At 44.1% G+C, this 19,935-nt stretch overlaps 1 protein-coding gene across 4 annotated transcripts in view; it reads left to right on the top strand.

Annotated features, from left to right (window-relative positions):
* The first annotated feature begins 7,267 nt into the window (after positions 1–7,267).
* The window catches only part of ADCK1 (aarF domain containing kinase 1), a 102,951-nt gene continuing 90,283 nt past the window's right edge, over positions 7,268–19,935 (top strand). The window contains exons 1-3 of one of the 4 annotated variants that reach the window (XM_081912478.1): positions 7,268–7,728; positions 10,886–11,031; positions 13,082–13,165. In XM_081912478.1, the coding sequence (XP_081768604.1) occupies positions 10,897–11,031; positions 13,082–13,165 (219 nt within the window). In that variant the 5' untranslated portion in view covers positions 7,268–7,728; positions 10,886–10,896. Of the gene's footprint in view, positions 7,729–8,482; positions 8,629–10,885; positions 11,032–12,684; positions 12,736–13,081; positions 13,166–19,935 lie in introns of those variants that run through there. The other 3 variants (XM_081912475.1, XM_081912476.1, XM_081912477.1) reach the window with 3 other exon arrangements.

Here is a 19,935-nt window from a genome sequence, read left to right as displayed (position 1 = left end):
AATAACACGACAAGAGATTGAGCAGGCCATCCAAAACATGAAACAGGGCAAATCACCAGGACCAGACGGGCTGACCTCCAAGTACTATAAGACATTGAAAGACTATTTGATACAACCACTGATGGAGGTCAGCAATGAAATTTTAGAGGGGAAGAAGGCGCCAGAATCGTGGAAAGAAGCTTTCATCACATTGATACCAAAATCGGAAACTGAAAAGACACAGCTTAAGAACTACCGTCCCATCTCCCTTTTAAATGTGGATTACAAAATATTTGCAGACGTTTTGGCAAGTAGATTCAAGAGGGTTTTAAACAAAGTAATTCATAAAGACCAGGCAGGCTTTCTCCCAGGTAGACATATGTCTGCTAATACAAGGAACATTATAGATATATTGGAGCTTTTACAAACAGACATAAATACTAAAGCTGTTTTAATTTTTATAGATGCGGAGAAGGCCTTTGACAACATATCCTGGAAGTTTATGAAAGGGAATTTAAAAGAAATGGGAGTGGGCCGGGGGTTTGAGAATGGGATTGATGCAATATATTCAGAACAAAAGGCTAAACTGATAGTTAACAATGTGGTTACAGAAGAGTTTAAAATTGAAAAAGGAACACGACAAGGCTGTCCGATTTCCCCGTTATTATTTATTTCGGTCCTGGAGGTGCTCTTGAACACGATTAGAGGGGACAGGTTGGTGGAAGGGATACAGGTCGGAGCGAAACAATATAAACTTAAAGCGTTTGCAGATGACTTAGTTCTGACATTACAGGAGCCAGAATCTAGTACGAAAAGAGTACTACAACTAATCCAAGATTTTGGTCGGGTGGCGGGATTTAAACTAAATAAGCAAAAAACTAAGGTGTTGGGAAAAAACTTGACAGATATTGAGTCGGAACGGTTTCAGAGAGAGACAGAGTTAACTGTGGTTAAGAAAGTTAAATACCTAGGGGTAAACATAACAGCAAAGAATCTGAGTCTGTTCAAAGATAATTATGAAAAATGTTGGTCTGAAATTAAGAGAGACTTGGATAGCTGGTCAAAATTGAAACTCTCATTGTTAGGTCGAATAGCTGCTATTAAGATGAATGTATTGCCAAAAATGTTGTTTTTGTTTCAGACATTGCAGATTGTAGATAAAACGGAGTGCTTCCGGAAGTGGCAGAAAGATATCTCCAAATTTGTCTGGCAGGGCAAAAAGCCCAGAATTAAGTTTAAGATATTAACGGACGCAAAAGAAAGAGGGGGCTTTGCCCTGCCAGACTTAAAGTTGTACTATGAAGCCGCAGCTTTCTGCTGGCTAAAAGACTGGCTACTTCTGGAAGACACGGACGTGCTGGATTTGGAAGGTTTTAACAATGCATTTGGATGGCATGCATATTTATGGTACGATAAGGTTAAGATTAACAAGGTCTTTAAGAACCATATTGTCAGAAAAGCAATATTTAATGTCTGGACAAGATACAAAGACTTATTAGAGAACAAAACACCGAGGTGGCTGTCACCTTTGGAGGCTAAGGCCCGAAAAGGACCCAATATGGAGGCCAATTGGCCAAAATATTGGGAAATACTAGAAAGGGATGGAGACAATTGGAAACTGCAGAGTTTAGAGAAAATGAAAGATAAAGTGCGAGACTGGTTACACTATGCTCAGATTAAAGAAGTGTTTAAGATTGATAAAAAGTTAGGATTCCAGGTGGAGAAATCGAAACTGGAAACAGAACTGTTAGAACCTAAGACCAAGGTACTTTCAAAAATGTATAACTTGCTGCTGAAATGGAACACACAAGACGAATTGGTTAAATCGGCTATGATAAAGTGGGCCCAGGATATTGGGCACAACATTATGTTTGAGGACTGGGAAAGGTTATGGACCACCGGGCTGAACTTCACAGCATGTAATGCTCTGAAGGAAAATGTAATGAAAATGATATATAGATGGTACATGACCCCAGTGAAATTGGCTAAAATACACCATTCGTCTGATAACAAATGTTGGAAATGTAAGGAAAATGAAGGAACATTCTTTCACCTCTGGTGGACCTGCCCTAAAGTGAAGGCCTTCTGGGAAATGATATATAATGAGTTAAAAAAGGTATTTAAGTATACCTTCACCAAGAAACCAGAGGCCTTCCTTCTGGGCATGGTCGGCCAGAACGTGTTAAAGAAGGACAGAACATTTTTTATGTATGCTACAACGGCGGCAAGGATACTTATTGCTAAGAGCTGGAAAACTCAAGATCTACCCACACTGGAAGAATGGCAGATGCAGCTGATGGACTATATGCAACTAGCTGAGATGACTGGCAGAATCCGCGACCTGGGAGAGGAGAGGGTTGAAGAAGACTGGAAGAAATTTAAGATTTATTTACAAAAGTACTGTAATTTGGTTGAATCCTAACAAGGAAGCCAGAGCAGAAATAACTGTCTACCATTAAATTATAATTTTTTATTTGAGTTTAATCTAAATACTGCACTTAAGATCATAAACAAGATGATAATTTGCTTGGAATTTGTGAGGGAGTCCACAATAGAATGAAAGGATGTTATGAAACCTATTCTGTTTGTTAAATATGTATCTGTAAAAAATCTTAATAAAAATTTTTATTAAAAAAAAAAAACAATTAATGTACTTGTAGCAACACCCTAGAGGTCCCAGGCCCTAAGGAAGTCAGATTAGCCTTAACCAGAGCCAGGGCCTTTTCAACATTGGCTCCAGCCTGGTGGAAAGCTCTATCTCATGAGGCCAGGGCCCTGCAGGATCTGATTTCTTTCTGCAGGGCCTGTAAGACAGAGTTGGCTTGGAATCAATTTGATCCCCTCCCCCGTCTTTCCTTTTTCCTTTCTCCTTCTGTGATGGAATTCCTATTTGGGGACTTCCCTGGCTTTTTTCTGGCCCACATAGGAATAGTCTGGATAGTTGGCCTTGATGAAGATTTGACGTTTTCATCCCAAAAAAAGTTTTTGATTTGAGTTTCTACTGAAAAGAGGCTGCATTTTAATGTTGTATTTTAATATTGTTTTTAAGTTGTATTTTAATCAATTGTTTTTATACCTGGTGTTAGCCGCCCTGAGCCCGGTCTTGGCTTGGGAGGGCAGTGTATAAATAATATTTTTTATTATTATTATTATTATTATTATTATTATTATTATTATTATTATTATTAAAATATATTGTGGGAACAACTTAGGGATCTACATTAATCGTGTAATCTCACTGTATACAAGTTGTGTTGTTGTTTAGTCGTTTAGTCGTGTCCGACTCTTCGTGACCCCATGGACCAGAGAACGCCAGGCACTCCTGTCTTCCACTGCCTCCCGCAGTTTGGTCAAACTCATGCTGGTAACCTTGAAAACACTATCCAACCATCTCGTCCTCTGCCGTCCCCTTCTCCTTGTGCCCTCCATCTTTCCCAACATCAGGGTCTTCTCCAGGGAGTCTTCTCTTCTCATGAGGTGGCCAAAGTACTGGAGCCTCAGCTTCACAATCTGTCCTTCCAGTGAGCACTCAGGGTTGATTTCCTTCAGTATGGAGAGGTTTGATCTTCTTGCAGTCCATGGGACTCTCAAGAGTCTCCTCCAGCACCATAATTCAAAAGCATCAATTCTTCGGCGATCAGCCTTCTTTATGGTCCAGCTCTCACTTCCATACATCACTACTGGGAAAACCATAGCTTTAACTATACGAACCTTTGTTGGCAAGGTGATGTCTCTACTTCTCAAGATGCTGTCTAGGCCTGTCATTGCCCTTCTCCCAAGAAGCAGGCGTCTTTTAATTTCGTGGCTGCTGTCACCATCTGACAATAAAGTATTTCAAATTAAATTGGAATGCCACAGGGTTCAGCAGCCTGCAAGGCACATGAACATTAGTGGGTACTATTTACTGGACATTCTTCCCTATCTGCTTGGCTGGAGGCTGAAAGGAACTGTTGGACAGGTCTCCTGCATGACCTCTCCTGATTTGGATGTTTCAGAGAAACAGAGCTGGGCATCAGCGCGTCTCCACTGAACCACTGATGGCATTGCCTCTGTGGCTGGTAACAAGGGGCGCTGAAGGGATCTTGGTGGCTACATTCTCCCCCCAAATTTCAAAATCTCTGTAAGCCTCTAGTACTCTCCTCTCCCTAGGAAACTGGCACTGTAGAAAGTCTGCCCCTGAAACTTCCTACCAAGTCAGGGAAGTGCAAAACAAGCTTATTGGTGTCCCAGAAAGAGCATCTCTATATTGACAATTCTACAGCTCAGTAAAAGATGCTCTGCTCTCTTTCTTGATTCTCCTAGAAAATGTATTTTAAACTTTTTTTTTTTTAAAAATCTGTTTAGCATCATCATAATTATTCTAGCACAGCTTTAGAAAAGAAATCAGCTCCATCTTCCTGGAAATGGTGATGTTCGTCATTATTCTCCTTTCTGGTGGTAGGGAGGCCCGAGTTAAAAGCCAGCTGTACAGGAAGCTTCATCCCTCACACCTGCAAATGTTTTCCCTTGTCATCAACACTTCCATTGTTCCTAATGAGCACATTTATCCTTGATTATTGTCAGTGGTGGCAGTGGAGAGATGTTGGGGGGGGGATCCATCTTATGGAGGATTTTGATTCTTGATATATTGAATGTGAGCTGGGGTATGGAAGGAACTACTGGAGGTTTTGCCTATTATACGGAAAAGGGAAGTAAACGTCGTAAAACAGTATTTTTGCCAAAGTGAGCTGATGGGCAGAGTGCATCTTGAAGGTCTAAGTCCTATGGCTGCCACTGTGTAAAGTGCTTTGCAGATACAATAAAGCCACTCTTATCTTCCTTTCTCTGTGGCTTGGTTGCATTTGACATTTAATGGACAGTAAATTAGCCCGATACAAAGGAGGCCAGCCCCTCTTGCACCTTTTAATTTGCATAAGAGGGAAATTCTACAGGGTAGCTTGTCATTCAAATTCCCTCTTGTTGTCCTCCATCTGGGGGTAAAGTCAAACCGCTGGAGAGTTCCAGTGCCTGCTGTGGTTGTACAGAAGGATATGGGGGAGATATGTTTTATTATAGGTGGGGCAGATGAAGGTGTCCTGTTTTGCTGCTGTGGGTACACTATGGCATTTCTTCTGTCTGCCCTCCTCCCAGTGGTAACAACAACAACAACAATTTTTTATACCCTGCCCATCTGGCTGGGTTTCCCCAGCCACTCTGGACGGCTTCCAACAAAATATTAAAATGCATTGGTCTGTTAAACATGAAAAGCTTCCCTAAACAGGGCTGCCTTCAGATGTCTTCTAAAAGTCTGGTAGTTGTTGTTCTCTTTGACATCTGGTGGGAGGGCGTTCCAAAGGGTGGGTGCCACTACCAAGAAGGCCCTTTGCCTGGTTCCCTGTAACTTGGCTTCTCGCAATGAGGGAACTGCCAGAAGGCCCTCGGCGCTGGACCTCAGCGTCCGGGCAGAATGATGGGGGTGGAGACGCTCCTTCAGGTATACTGGACCGAGGCCGTTTAGGGCTTTAAAGGTCAGCACCAACACTTTGAATTGTGCTCGGAAACGTACTGGGAGCCAATGTAGATCTTTCAAGACCGGTGTTATGTGGTCTCAGCAGCCGCTCCCAGTCACCAGTCTAGCTGCCGCATTCTGGATTAGTTGTAGTTTCCAGGTCACTTTCAAAGGTAGCCCCACATAGAGCACATTGCAGTAATCCAAGCGAGAGATACCTAGAGCATGCACCACTCTGGCAAGACAGTCCACGGGCAGATAGGGTCTCAGCCTGCGTACCAGATGGAGCTGGTAAACAGCTGCCCTGGACACAGAATTGACCTGTGCCTCCATGGACAGCTGTGAGTCCAAAATGACTTCCAAGCTGCGCACCTGGTCCTTCAGGGGCACAGTTACCCCATTCAGGACCAGGGAGTCCTCCACACCTGCCCCCCTCCTCTCCCTCCAAAACAGTACTTCTGTCTTGTCAGGATTCAACCTCAATCTGTTAGCTGCCATCCATCCTCCAACCGCCTCCAGACAGGGTTGTTCCTTTGCTGGTCATTGCTGTGGATACACGACCTGTCTGTCTTCAGGCACTGTGGTCGTCTGCAAGGGATTCACATAAAGTGGGGTTAATGTTGCCAGCCTTGATGCCACGTTTGCAGACATCTTTGTGATGCAGAGTTTTTCTGCCAAGAGGCCTAGTGCCTGAAGTTAGCTCCACATAGAACCCATTGGAGTTTCTGCTGTCTTCCATTCTGGCCTTCCTACCCGTATCTGGGTCTTTGTTCCTAGTGCAATCCTTGAGGATGTCAGCACAAGCATAAGGCTGATGATGACCCCCTCATTGACTATTGGCAGCCTTAGGGGAATTTCAAAAACACTGTCTCATTCTGACCTCGCTTAGGGCCTCACTGAGGGCTACCAGTGTAGCAGAATACAGTGGTACCTCAGGTTACATACGCTTCAGGTTACAGACTCTGCTAACCCAGAAATAGAACCTCGGGTTAAGAACTTTGCTTCAGGATGAGAACAGAAATTGTGCTCCGGCGGTGCGGCAGCAGCAGGAGGCCCCATTAGCTAAAGTGGTGCTTCAGGTTAAGAACAGTTTCAGGTTAAGAACGGACCTCCGGAACGAATTAAGTACTTAACCCGAGGTACCACTGTAGTAGAATACCTACGTTATGGTCTTTGTATGGTCTGGCAGGAGCAGCTGGGGTCTATAGAAAAAGATTTCCAGTGAAGGTTTGTGTAAATTAATACTTTAATACTAAACTGTCTTTCACCTCCTAAGATGAACTTCTCCATTGTTTCCTGAGACAGATGGATGCCAACAACACATATATGATACCGTCAGTGCAAATCTGGTTATAATTTTGCCACCCAGTTGGTTGTATTCCCCTGCATTATGAGTAACCTCATTAGGGATGCATCAGTGCAAACCTTAACGTAGAACACCAAACCAACAACAACAACTTTTTTATATGCCGCCCATCTGACTGGGTTACCCTGGCTACTCTGGGCAGCTTCCAACAAATTAAAACACTACTCTGTTGCACCCACTTAATGTATCTATTAATTATAGGTTTTCTACCCCCACCCTTCAAGCAAATTATCAGACTGGCTTCCACCAAATATTATACTGGTATATTAACAAATTACTATAATATACTGGTGGCTCGGGGGTGGGGCAGGCAGGTAGCAGTACAATCCTAAATGTGTTTACTCAGAAGTGGCCTCTGATGTAAACACAACACATATATAATAGGTAGAATGAATAGTTTACACATGAGTTAAAACAAGTACAGACTATCAGATGTATCAAATCATTAATTATATTTCCAGATTTGCCAGGCTTGTCTTGAAAGCAGGAGCGGTTTGTCCTGTTTTCCCCACTAGCTTTCACAGAGCACGACATGCTTGCCTATTGCAAAACTACCAGCTTTGTTGCTGATACAGGTGGACACATGTAAAAGGCTGACCTACAAACAGGTGTCAGCGAAGGCGGCCTCTCCGGCTGACAGCAAAACACACCGGCGCTTCACCCACCTCCCCTCTTCCCTTTCAATGAGCTCGCCCGGTGGCTCCGGCCTTGTAGTTCTTCGAAGCCCAGGAGCCCCTACAGATCCCGAGGCTTTGGCATCCGCGAGAAAACTACAAGTCCCAGCATCCCCGGCAGGGGGAAAGCCTGTACTACGTGCGGGAAGCAGGGGGTGGGAAAGAGAGGGGAGGAACCTTGGATTCCGCCGAATAAAAGCGTCCCTGTGCCCAGAAAGCCGGTAAGTGTGGAGAGCGGCGCTGTCCTTGTTGGCTGTGGCTGGACGGCCAGATCAGGGGGACGGGGACGGGGCGGGCAGAGGGTCCCCTTTGGAGCCATTCCGGCGGAGGGACAAACCTTTGTGGAATCTAGAACGTCGAGTAATGAATGAGAAGACAGCAAGGGGTTCGAAGGGGCCGAAATGGGACCTCCCCCGCACGTCCCCGTAGCCCAGTCACGAAAGTAAATTTAGGGTCCTTCCGTATCCACTTCACCTATGCGCTGCATTCCTTCCTAGCCCCACTTATGGGACCGGCTTCATTCAACGCTCATTTCAGTGTGTCGATTTGCCCAGTAGCACCGTGTCCTGACCTTTTAGTTTTTCCAGAAGTGCTCTCAGTCCCCCTTGATCTTCGTGTCCCCTTTTTACTACCGTATTCAGTCCCCGGCTCGCTTTACGTAAGAGCTCGGCCGATCATTCACCTGCCACCCACTCTCGCCCCACCCACAACAGTCCACCTGAAATTTCTCTGCTTGTAGGTTGGGGGAACCAAGATCGGGTGATTTGTCAACAGCTTCAGGTACTGCTGGCCATGCTCCTCCCATCGCGTCTCATTCGGAAGGAGAGTCAATGGTGAATCTCACAGACCCATGTCTGGGAAAATAAAGTTTGGCACTGAAGGCAGAGGCCATGAAACATGAAATTTATTACAGTCAGAGACCAGCTTGAGAAACACAAACGGAACTACAATCCCAATAGCAAAACAAACATTTAAAATGCAGAGGCCAATTTAGTGAGCGCTGTTTGCATAACTGGAAAATGTTGATCTTCCTTAAGGATGAACACATTTAGGCTGCAGTCCTGTGCTCACTTACCTGCAAGTAAGCCCCACTGAACTCAATGAAACTTATTTCTGAGTAGGTATGTATTTTGTTGACTATATCTCTTAACGAAAGGTTCATAGCATAGCGTAGCCAATGGCCAGAGATTATGGGAATTGTAATTCAACACCTGGTGGACCACAGGTTAGCCACCCCTTTGTTAGATGAAATGAGGCACAAAGTTCTTGCATGCCTTTCGATGGGCTTGCCACTTGGGCATCCAGCCAGTTGAAAAGTGTATATGGAAAGCCTGTGTTGATGTCTCTATGCCCTTTTAGAAAACTAACTTTTGGCCTTTTTTCTTAACAAAAGTTGGCCTAATTCTCCTCCCCAATATTTGTGTTTTTACTTAAAAAAGTATTTCTATACAGCCATATCAGAAAATATCGGGGCGTTGTGCAACAATAAAACATAAAACACCGTTAAAAAACATTGCAAATAATAATTAAAGTGACTGGCTAAACAGCTGCAAAGGCCAATCAGCACAGAAAGATCTTCAAGAGACCCCTGAAAGTTAAAAGTGAGGATACCTGTGTACCTTTGCTGGAAGAGTGTTCCACAGCACGGGAACAGCAGTGCTAAATGCCTTACTTGTAGCTGAGGCCTGTTGGGTGCCCTTAGCGAACACATTGAAATGGTAAGGATTTTGATCATGCTGATATCGTTGCAGGATGGATCTCTTGTTATTCTCGCTTCCTACAATTACATGATTTAAATGGTAGAGATAGGTTGCATCACTGTGACTACAATTGAAACATCTATGCTAGATTTATAGGAGCCCCATGCTATTTGTCTTTCCTTGCCTTTCTACTGGAAATTGAAGGACCACCAACGTGGATGGTTTAAAAAGAGGATTGGACGAATGCATGGAGGACACAGCTGTCAACGGCTACACACCACAGTGTGTGTCTGAAGACCAGTTGCTGGAAGTTGCAGGTGGGCAGAGTGCAGTTGTGCACATGTACAGCTTGCAGGCCTTCCAGGGGCATCTGGCTGATGACTGTGATAACAGGATGCTGGAATAGATGGGCCACTGGCATGATCCAGCAGGCTCTTTTTATGTTCTTATGACTCAACAACATTGAACCTGCTTTCTAAAAGAGTTTTGCTGCAGGTGCTACATAGCATCAAATGCGAGACTGTGGAAACAAGGACTGGAACAATCCTAAACACCTAGCAGAAAACTTCTAGCGCACAAAGTCACTAATTGACACCAACAGTTTTAATAATGAAATGAACTTACACTTGCACTCTGGTTCTCACATCTTTTGCAATTGCAAAGCTTCAGTAGGATTTCTGCTGTTGAGAATCGGGGTGTTAAAAACATACATACATTTACGATTCCCTCCAGGGATGTCATAGTCGCTCGTTTACATGCGAGAAGCACACCGATGCCTTGTGGAAAATTTCCAAAGCAATTTATTCTAACTGTTGTTTTCACCTTATATATTTTTAATAACTCCATTTTTATTGCAAAGAGAAATTAGCACAAAACCAGGTGTCTTTGTTGCTTAAAAGCTCAGCTGCCACTCTGCACCCCCCCCCTTGAAGCCGCCATCCTGTGGTAGGTGTTGCAATTAGTGGAGATGGCAATAGTCGTGATGACACAAATGGCACAATATGGCTTCAGGTGAGAATAAACAATGGTAGCAGATGGAGTTTTCAGGCACAGGTTCTTAAAAAATAATAAAAGGAAGGAGGTGGGGGAAAGAGAGCTGAAAAGGAAGGTGGATTTCTTTAAAAGCAATTGCTGCCAAAAAGAACTAGGCCTCAACAGCTACTATAAAAGGAAAGCAATAGGAATCAAAACTTTATTCGTTAAAGAAAAATATGGTTTTGAAGGTCCCCACCCACTGAGTGCAAACCTAAAATGGAAGATTCTGTGACCATCCTGGCTAACGTACGGTACTTGGTGGTTGCTATAGTTAAGAAAGACTTTGCTGTAAAGTTTAGCCTACATATGAACAGAGGAGGTTGTCTTGTACTCACAGAGCCTGAGATCATTGATTCATCAAACACAGAACTGCTTCCTTTGATTTGTAGTGACTCTCCAAGTTCTCAAGCAGGGATCTGCTGCATGAAATAACTTTAACTGGAGATGCAAGGTCTTTAACCTGGTTCCTTCTGCACACAAAGGAAAATTTGACATTGTAATGGGAATGTCTGGGATTCCCATTCCCCAAATCTAGGCCCATGCACCCTCCATTTGTCTTGTAATTCTCATTCTGCCAACTCATTTGAGAATCTCTCTCACATCTGCCCCATCAAGTCATGACTCCTGCTTTATTTCTCCTCAGTGTTTGCTGCCATGGCCAGAAGGGCTTTAAAACTCGCATCGTTGGCCACTGCAGCAGCAGCCACCACTGGGTTTTACCTGTATGGCAACAAGCACCTGGATCCCAACGATTTTGGAGTTGTTCGAGTAGGCAGAGCATTTGCCACAGTAAGTTTCATTCTGGCATCTTGTGTGAGGGAAAGCATAAAGTCATCTTGAAATCCACAGGACTTATATGTTGCCATGTAATAAACCTGATTTGAGTATTTCTGGTTTACAGCGGGCGTTTTTCATCAGGAATCCATATTTTAGAGCACTTGTGTTGCGACATTTGATGAAAAAGGGAAACTTGTAAAAGGAATATAGAAAGAATCTAGGGAAAAGCTGATATAAAATATGACAGAAATTGTGCAGGAGGTGGGTATCAACATTATTTTAATCGAAAGTACAAAAATCACTGGAAGGACAGATTGTTAAGTTGAGGCTCCAATACTTTGGCCACCTCATGAGAAGACTCGACTCCCTGGAAAAGATCCTGATGTTGGGAAAGATTGAGGGCACAAGGAGAAGGGGACTACAGAGGACGAGATGGTTGGATAGTGTTCTCGAAGCTACCAGCATGAGTTTGACCAACTGCGGGAGGCAGTGGAAGACAGGAGTGCCTGGCGTGCTCTGGTCCATGGGGTCATGAAGAGTTGGACACGACTAAACGACTAAACAACAACACAACAAAAATCAGTAAGCTGGGACCTAGAGATTTATATTAAAGGAATGCTGATACCCATTTACTGAGCACTTCTGTCATTCCCTACCCACCCCCGTGCAACAGAGCAGGGATGGGGAGCCTGTGGGTCTCCAGATGTTGCTAAACTACAACACCCATCATTCCTGACCGTTGGTAATGCTGACCGGGGTTGATGGGAACTGCAGTCCAACAGGTTCTGTAGGGCCACAGGCTCCCTAACTGATAGAAGGATATGAATGTTCTTGATTCTTGAGATGATTGGATGGATTGGTTTAGGTCCACCGTTCTCAAGGTTGAGAGCAATCTTAAGCAAATGTTACAGGTACGTTGTGAACACCATCCCTTCTGCTTCCATTCTCTCACAACCCACCTCTCTAAATACAGGCTCAGATTTGCATCAGATCCCTCCCCGTCAGCTCATTGGATCCCCAGTAGTCTGGTGTTGCTCTAATTTACATTTGCCACCTTTCTGTTTTCTGAGAGATGGTAGTATGTGCCTTCAAAAGCTGTCAGAGATTCATCAGCTGCAGTTTTCATCATCTCTGCAGCTCTGTAGGAGAAACATCACTTGCTGCACTTCTGTCCATTGCAGAACCATCTGGACCTATGCTTTTGGTGTGTGATAGGATCATTATTTGTTGTCTTGGTATCCAAGCAGTATCCATGCTAAGGCCTAATATTTAATCACTATGACAACAGGTATGATGTCACTATAGTAGATTGTGATGCCACCAGCTTTAGGCTGCTTTCTGTCAGGACTTCAGACTGTTGAGTCCCTTGTTGATGAACATCCGACAGGCCAGGGCAGACCATTGTTTTCACTGAGTTCCTGACTTCATGTTCTGCATGTCTGAATTAGAAAACCCCTGATCTATTCGTCAGAAAGGTTGTACTATTGAGATTATTCCCTAAAAGGTAGTCCATAATTCTTGTAATTTTTTTTTACACTTGCCCTATATATTTTTCGGTATTGGTGGGCAGAAAGTAGATAGAGATCTACTGGTAGATCTCTGGATGGCTTGTAGGAGATCAGGAAGGGTTTTTGACTCACAACTCTTTGACAAAATGACATTTTCATTTCTGCTGCTGTAATGGAGAAAAGGCTGAAACCTGGAAGGGACTTTTTGGTAAAATCATTTTGAGTTCAGTGAAAACAAATTCCCAGGATGAGAATGTGCTCAGAGACAATCTGACCATTCTGAAGCCTGCCCACGCTTTAGGGTAAACCTGAATTTGGAAATGAGTTCTAAACAAAGTGCCAAAGGTTTTAAGAGGAAGGTGAGGACCCAGTGTGCTTGGGATGCTCTGGTAGCTTTCTGAACTGAGGATTCATTTCTAAATGGGTAGAAGTGGGAGCAGTGAAGCCCAATGGCTTAAGAAAGGACCATACATCTGGATCAACCACAAACTCATTTTAGTAAAACGAGCCATAGGATACTTTGCTTATGCTGTTGTTTCTGACTTGTTTTGCAGACAGCAGTTATTACCTTTGACTACCTCACTTCTCTCCGGAGTGTTTCACGCGGGACAGAAGAATATGAGTCTGTCAAATCACAGGTAAAGGGCCAACAGGAGGGGAGAGTACCTTACCAAAGGCCATTTTCAAAACAAGCCCACCTGATTGCTGACTTTGCAGTCTTAAGGGCCGGAGAAGAAATGGATTTGACTTCCCACAGCCTGGAATGATGCATAGAGTTGGTAATTCAGCTAGTGCAGATGTAAAAACACAGATTACTTGATCGGGTTATCAGGAATCCTTGGGTAGAAGGCAGTGGCTACAGGGAAGATAAATGTGTGTGTGAGAGAGAGTTGGATTGGGACATGGGTAGGCAAACTAGGGCCTGGGGGCCGGATTCAGCCCAGTTGCCTTCTAAATCCGGCCCATGGACGGTCCGGGAATCAGCGTGTTTTACATGAATAGAATGTGTCCTTTTATTTAAACTGCATCTCTGGGTTATTTGTGGGGCCTGCCTGGTGTTCTTACATGAGTAGAATGTGTGCTTTTATTTAAAATGCATATCTGGGTGTTTTGTGGGGCATACGAATTCGTTCATTTCCCCCCCGCCCCCTCCAAAAAATATAATCTGGCCCTCCACAAAGTCTGAGGGACAGTGGACTGGCCCCCTGCTGAAAAAGTTTGCTGACCCCTGGTCTTTGGGAGAATGAAAAGGAAAGTTATGTGGATCCAGCTTCCTGAAGAAATGAGAAACGACTAAGCAAACTAAGGGCAGCATCTGATGGAGTTGTTTGGATGTTCCTGAGAAGTGCGATTTAAAAACAGAACCTGACACATTATCCATTAAGGATAAAAATTATGATGTTTCTCCTGATGCCTTACATTTCTTATCTGGAGTTGCTTCTGTTCCTGGAGCCTCTTGCTGAAGACTGAATGGTGGCAGCTTTGTTCTTTTGTTTGTTAGATTTCATGCCTGCCCTTCACCACAAGATTCCCGGGTGGGTTGCAACCATATTATCGTACAATGTTAACATTGAGTAAAATTATTTAGGAAAGCAACCAATATATCTCAAAAAAAGGTGTGCTCACATAAACCTTAACTGTCAAGGGCCAAGGTTAGAAGGTGTGTCTTCAGCAAAACTCCAGAAGCTATATAATGGAGATGCTTGATACACTTGCATGGGGAGGGAGTTCCATTGTTTGGATCCTGCTGCAGAGAATGCTCTCTTTGGGGCCACCATCACCCATGTTTTTGAGTGTGGGGTCACTTCCAAGAGGGCACCTTGGAACACCAGAGAGGATCTGTGGGAAGACTTTAAATAATTATTTTTTAAAAAAATTTAGTCTCCTTTTAGGGTAGCTACTCGCCTGAGGTGGCTTCCATTCAAAATAAAAATACAAACCAAAATAACAATTGCTGAAGCCATCATACAATGCTAAAAAATAAAACCGCAAGTTAAACCATGGGGAGAGATCCAATGAAGTAATAATCAAGAGTAGACCTATTAACATTGGTGGCTCTACTCTGAGTATGACCTTCTTAATGGGTGGGGAAACTGCATCTGGCCAGTGGTCTAGAAAAGATCCTTTGATTAGTGGGTGGGGCTGCCCACCTAACATCACAATGATGTTATGTGAGAAGACACTTTGGGCTTCAAAGTACAGTGCAGGGCTCTTTGAGTGTCTAGGATTGTGGCAGGCAGGGGGTTAATGCTTTCCTCCCCTTTTGTGGACCTGATGCACAATAGCTTAGCTGATGGTGCTATTTGCCCTGGGGGAAAAGGTCCCATTGTTGCTAATTGGATCTTTCTTCCTAAAGAAAATAGTAGCTTCAGAGAAGCAAATTCTATTCAGAATCCCAGTAGTGATGTATGGAAGTGAGAGCTGGACCATAAAGAAGGCTGATTGCTGAAGAATTGATGCTTTTGAATTATGGTGCTGGAGGAGACTCTTGAGAGTCCCATGGATAGCAAGAAGATCAAACCTATCCATTCTCAAGCAAATCAGCCCTGAGTGCTCACTGGAAGGACAGATCCTGAAGCTGAGGCTCCAATACTTTGGCCACCTCATGAGAAGAGAAGACTCCCTGGAAAAGACCCTGATGTTGGGAAAGATGGAGGGCACAAGGAGAAGGGGACGACAGAGAATGAGATGGTTGGACAGTGTTCTTGAAGCTACCAGCATGAGTCTGACCAAACTGTGGGAGGCAGTGGAAGACAGGAGTGCCTGGCGTGCTCTGGTCCATGGGGTCACGAAGAGTCGGACATGACTAAATGACGAAACAAAATAAGCAGGGGAGGAAAGTGTTAACCCCCGCCACCCGCCTGCAATGATACCAAGATTTATCTGTTCTCACCCTTTCTCCATGGTGGCTGCTACTTGCATTATTTAAAAAGTGCACGGTAAATGCAAAGATGCATTTAATGCCATGCCTACTTTGTGCCTGAGAAGATGCTAAGGTAATATACATATATATTGCCACCTAAGCAACTAACTGGAAAGTTAAACTGAGAGCATCCCAAAAGAGTGATGAAAGAGAAAGAAATCATGGTCAGATTAAGTTATGCTGTATGCAGTTCAGAAGAGACCAGGGGGAAGTTGGCTGGACAACTGCTGCCCATCTCACACTGCAGAAAGAAGCGGAAAATCAGTAGAAGTAGCAGCAACAGCAACTAGAGAGTTTTGCAGCAATACATGACTTGCACCCAGATTCATTGGAAACGTGACCTCGTGTGTGTGTGTGTGTGTGTGTGTTTTCTCTTTCTTTCTGGAGGCAGGGGGAGGCAGAGGGTGTGGCACCCACGGCTCTTGCTCCATAATCCAAACGTGCACACAGTGCTGAGAAGGCTGGTGCCCCTTGCTGTTAAGGGATGCAGATTTCTGAAAGATCTGAAGCTTCTAGACTGCAATCCTGCCATTCTGGAATCTTCCTTGGCCCTAGTGCAATTGATTAGGAGCGATAATGACCTTGACACCTTTACCTACAGAAGAGTTGATTGTGGTTTGCTTCTGTGCTGCAGGCAGCTTGTGGTTGGATGGTTGTTGCCAATAGCCCCCCCCCCCCCGAAGCTTTGACCCTTGGCCTTGTGTCTCCATGGCCTCATTAACCTCTGTCAGGCGCCGGCTGATGTTTTTTCGGTTAATGTATGGGGGAAAGGCTCAGTTCATCTCAGCTGCATCCTTCTTACTTGGCAGCCTAGTTGTTCATGATTCAGCATTCAAGCCTTGCCAAGGTTAGTGGTTAGTTAGTGCAATGCGTATCAAGAAGATGTTTGCTGTGCTCTCTCTGTGTGCCTTGAAGCCTATAGCCTTGAACCTCCCCAGGCTAGACCTGGATGGATAGAAACCTGATGTCCACCAGTCTGTTCAGTGCTCTCCGTAAAAAATAAAAATACTTAATTGAAATCCACTTCACTCTCTGGTGGACAGTGTTCAATCAAACCTGTAATCACTACTGGACTTCCTTAAGAAGCTGAACTCTCCTTTTAACCATAGCAGTATGGCTTCCAAGTCATGGTGAAGGAGAAAAAAAAGGCTGTGCAGAGTTGGAGTATTTGCTTTGTTCCACTTCCTGTGTGGAAAGCCTTAAACCAGCTTGCTGGTTTTCTTTTTTTTCGCTCTGGCGGCATGGCGGCAGCGGGAGGCCCCATTAGCTAAAGAGGTGCTTCAGGTTAAGAACAGTTTCAGGTTAAGAACGGACCTCCGGAACAAATTAAGTACTTAACCCGAGGTACCACTGTACTGGAGTTTCGTATAGGGCTGCAATACGTCTGGGTTTTCCTGGACACATCCGGGAATCAGGCAGCAAAATGGCGCCTGGGAGGATTTTTGCTAAATCGGCAAAATGTCTGGGAAAACTGGCAAGCAGGGCAATTTATTCTTCTTCCAAAATATGCTTTAAAAAATCAAAGAAAAGCCCCCAAATGTTTTTGGGGGAGATGTTCCCAAAAGAAGTTCAACAACTTTGACCCAAAAACAAAGGAAAAAAGGGGGAAAAACAACTTTGTCCTGATTTTCACTTTTGGGAATACGGCAACCCTAGTTTTGTATGTGCTTCCTTCCAAAACTTGTTTTGTGGTACAGAATATTATTTCGGTGCGCAAGAGATGGAAATCTCTGAGTTGTCATATGAGAGACTTTGCTCTCATGCTTTTAACTAGTACAGGTACACTCTGTTTTTCACTTATCACCTTGTAGCTGTTGCTTTACCCCTGGAGATGGTGTCTGCTGTGATTGTGGACAATGCCCTGTAATTAATAGTCTGTGCTGCTTAATAGAAGAGGCATAAATGGTAGTTGGGAGATAGGAAACCTCAGTGCCAGGCCCGGTCCCTGAGCCTGCTGGGGCCAAACAAGGACATCGTCATTAGGAAACAATTACACAGAAAGAAGATTAAGCAGGGAATGGGCTCCCCATGGGCACCTAGCAGGCTCCTATTTAGCTTCAAGGAAACATCATCAGTTCCTCTCTGTTTTCCTTTCATGTGTGAGCTGCTCTTGCTGCTAATTCTCACAGCCGGGCAGTTCCTAGCATCGCTTTGTGGGCAGCAAATTGGGGGACTATTTACTTCTTTCTGTAGGGAAATGAAACCAAACCTGCTTGCTTGGATTCTCCAGAAATATTAAGCAAGCATCTTTCTCCCAGTTAACTCTTTTGGCTTCAGAACTGCTGTGTCAGGGCCATTTGGGGAGGTTAATTATCTCTTTTATTTTGGCGAGCAGAACTGGGATATTCTGTACTTCTGAGGTACCGTTTTTTTTTGAGCTGAAGTTATCTGAGCAATTTATTCCGATGCCGTGTGAGGAGCTGCAGTGGGAATTTTTTATGATGTCAGGAGAATGCTAGGCTGATCCTGCTGAGTTTTTTTGTCTCCTCAACTCAAACTAGGATTTGACTGCTGACAATACAATACAATACATCCTCTGCTAGCTCAATATTAGGGACGCGGGTGGCGCTGTGGGTAAAAGCCTCAGCACCTAGGGCTTGCCGATCGAAAGGTCGGTGGTTCGAATCCCCGCGGCGGGGTGCGCTCCCGTTGCTCGGTCCCAGCGCCTGCCAACCTAGCAGTTCGAAAGCACCCTCGGGTGCAAGTAGATAAATAGGGACCGCTCTAGCGGGAAGGTAAACGGCGTTTCCGTGTGCAGCTCTGGCTCACCAGAGCAGCGATGTCACACTGGCCACGTGACCCGGAAGTGTCTTCGGACAGCGCTGGCCCCTGGCCTCTTGAGTGAGATGGGCGCACAACCCCAGAGTCTGGCAAGACTGGCCCGTACGGGCAGGGGTACCTTTTACCTTTACCTTTTAATACAAATGTACTAAGAATTGGAGGAGACCGAACCTCAGCCAGTCCCTAAAACTGGGAGCACTGCTAATACCACTGCACCTTTTAATTATTTCTTAAGCAAAACCTGAAGTTTATATATTTATTCATTTGTATGCCGCCCATCTGACCGGGTTGCCCCTGCCAGTCTGGGGCAAAGTGGGTCACAACAACCACATATACATGTAAAAAGCACATAGAAATTTAAAATTGGATCACCTACTATGATAGAAAGATGCTTTCTTAATTGCCCGAATAAGCTTGGTGGCACAGAAAAGTTTCCAGCAGACGTTTAAAGGTTAAAACAAGAGCATCCCACAGAATTGGGCTGAGGACTCTGAAGGCTTGGTTTTGGGTCACTGTCAGATGAGCCTCACCACCTTGGGGAATGACCCTCAGATAATTTCAATAATTGAGCTGGAATATAAAGGTTCATTCAGTCCTAAGGTACCCTGAACGTAAGCTGTGTGGGGCTTTGTAAAACAATACAATGTCTCCAATAACTTCAACAACCATTCCTCCATATTAAACAATAATAAGTTTTTCCATCTTTGTCCACACAAGAGTTTCTCAGCTATGATAATTCATTAAAATAATATTCCATAGTTCTTTACTTATTATGTATTTATTAGTTTTTACCTGGTTCTGTATCTTCTGTTCCCATTTCCTGTTGTATTTGCCATAGTTTTCCATTTTGGTTTTTTAAAAATAGTCCATCCATTTACGCTTCTTCTATTCCCCCCCCCCCAAGAAAAGTGACAGAGGTTTGATAGCTTTATCATCTGAATTGATTCCAAGTTGTATACAGAGACTTTTCACTCTCAACTTTATCACTGCCAGCTCAGGATGTCTCTTCATCTCTTCATCCATGACTCCATTCCACTCCTCCAACTTCCCAACTCTGCCATTTGGTTGTTTCATTTCTCTAGTCTAGGCACTTATATGAAGGACTTCTCCATTTCACCATCTGTTGTCTCCAATTTTACCACCTCACCCTCCTGTTCTGGCAATCCTTCATCCATATTGTTCTCTGAAGTCTGTGTCCTTCCATACTGTTAGTAGAACAGTTATTTAAACCATGTCTAATTTAATTCCCAAGATAGGATTGAGCTATATGCCACTCACAAAGAAGATACTTCTCTCTGGTTTGCAGGCCTGCACTTGGTTCTATTTATTTATTTATTTCATTTTAGCTAAAATAAATAAATAAATAAATTTCTGCTTTCCCTGATTTATTCCCATATGTCACCTCCAGGTGGGGCTGTTCCTTTGTTGTTGGATCAAAGATAGGCCTAATAGATTTTTCACCTTAAAGGACTTCGGCCCTTTCCATGACAATTAAAAACAAAGCAAAACTGGTTTTCCATCCTTGGGGCTCTTTTCATGTTTGTCCCAGTTCACTGCCAGCATTGTGCTGTCCCCTTCTCTTGTACTGGATTGTGAAGTGGCAGTGGTGGGGATATATCTTTGCCGTGGTGACAGGCTGTACTTGAGTCTCTCTTTCTTGTTTTTAATCTGGAGAGTTTTGGGGACACGTGGCTTTCAAAGAGG

The sequence above is a fragment of the Podarcis melisellensis genome (assembly GCF_964234715.1).
Source record: "Podarcis melisellensis genome assembly, chromosome: 1".
NCBI lineage: Eukaryota > Metazoa > Chordata > Lepidosauria > Squamata > Lacertidae > Podarcis > Podarcis melisellensis.
The sequence above is the reverse complement of the archived record's forward strand: the minus strand, read 5'-3'. Positions and strand labels throughout refer to the sequence as shown.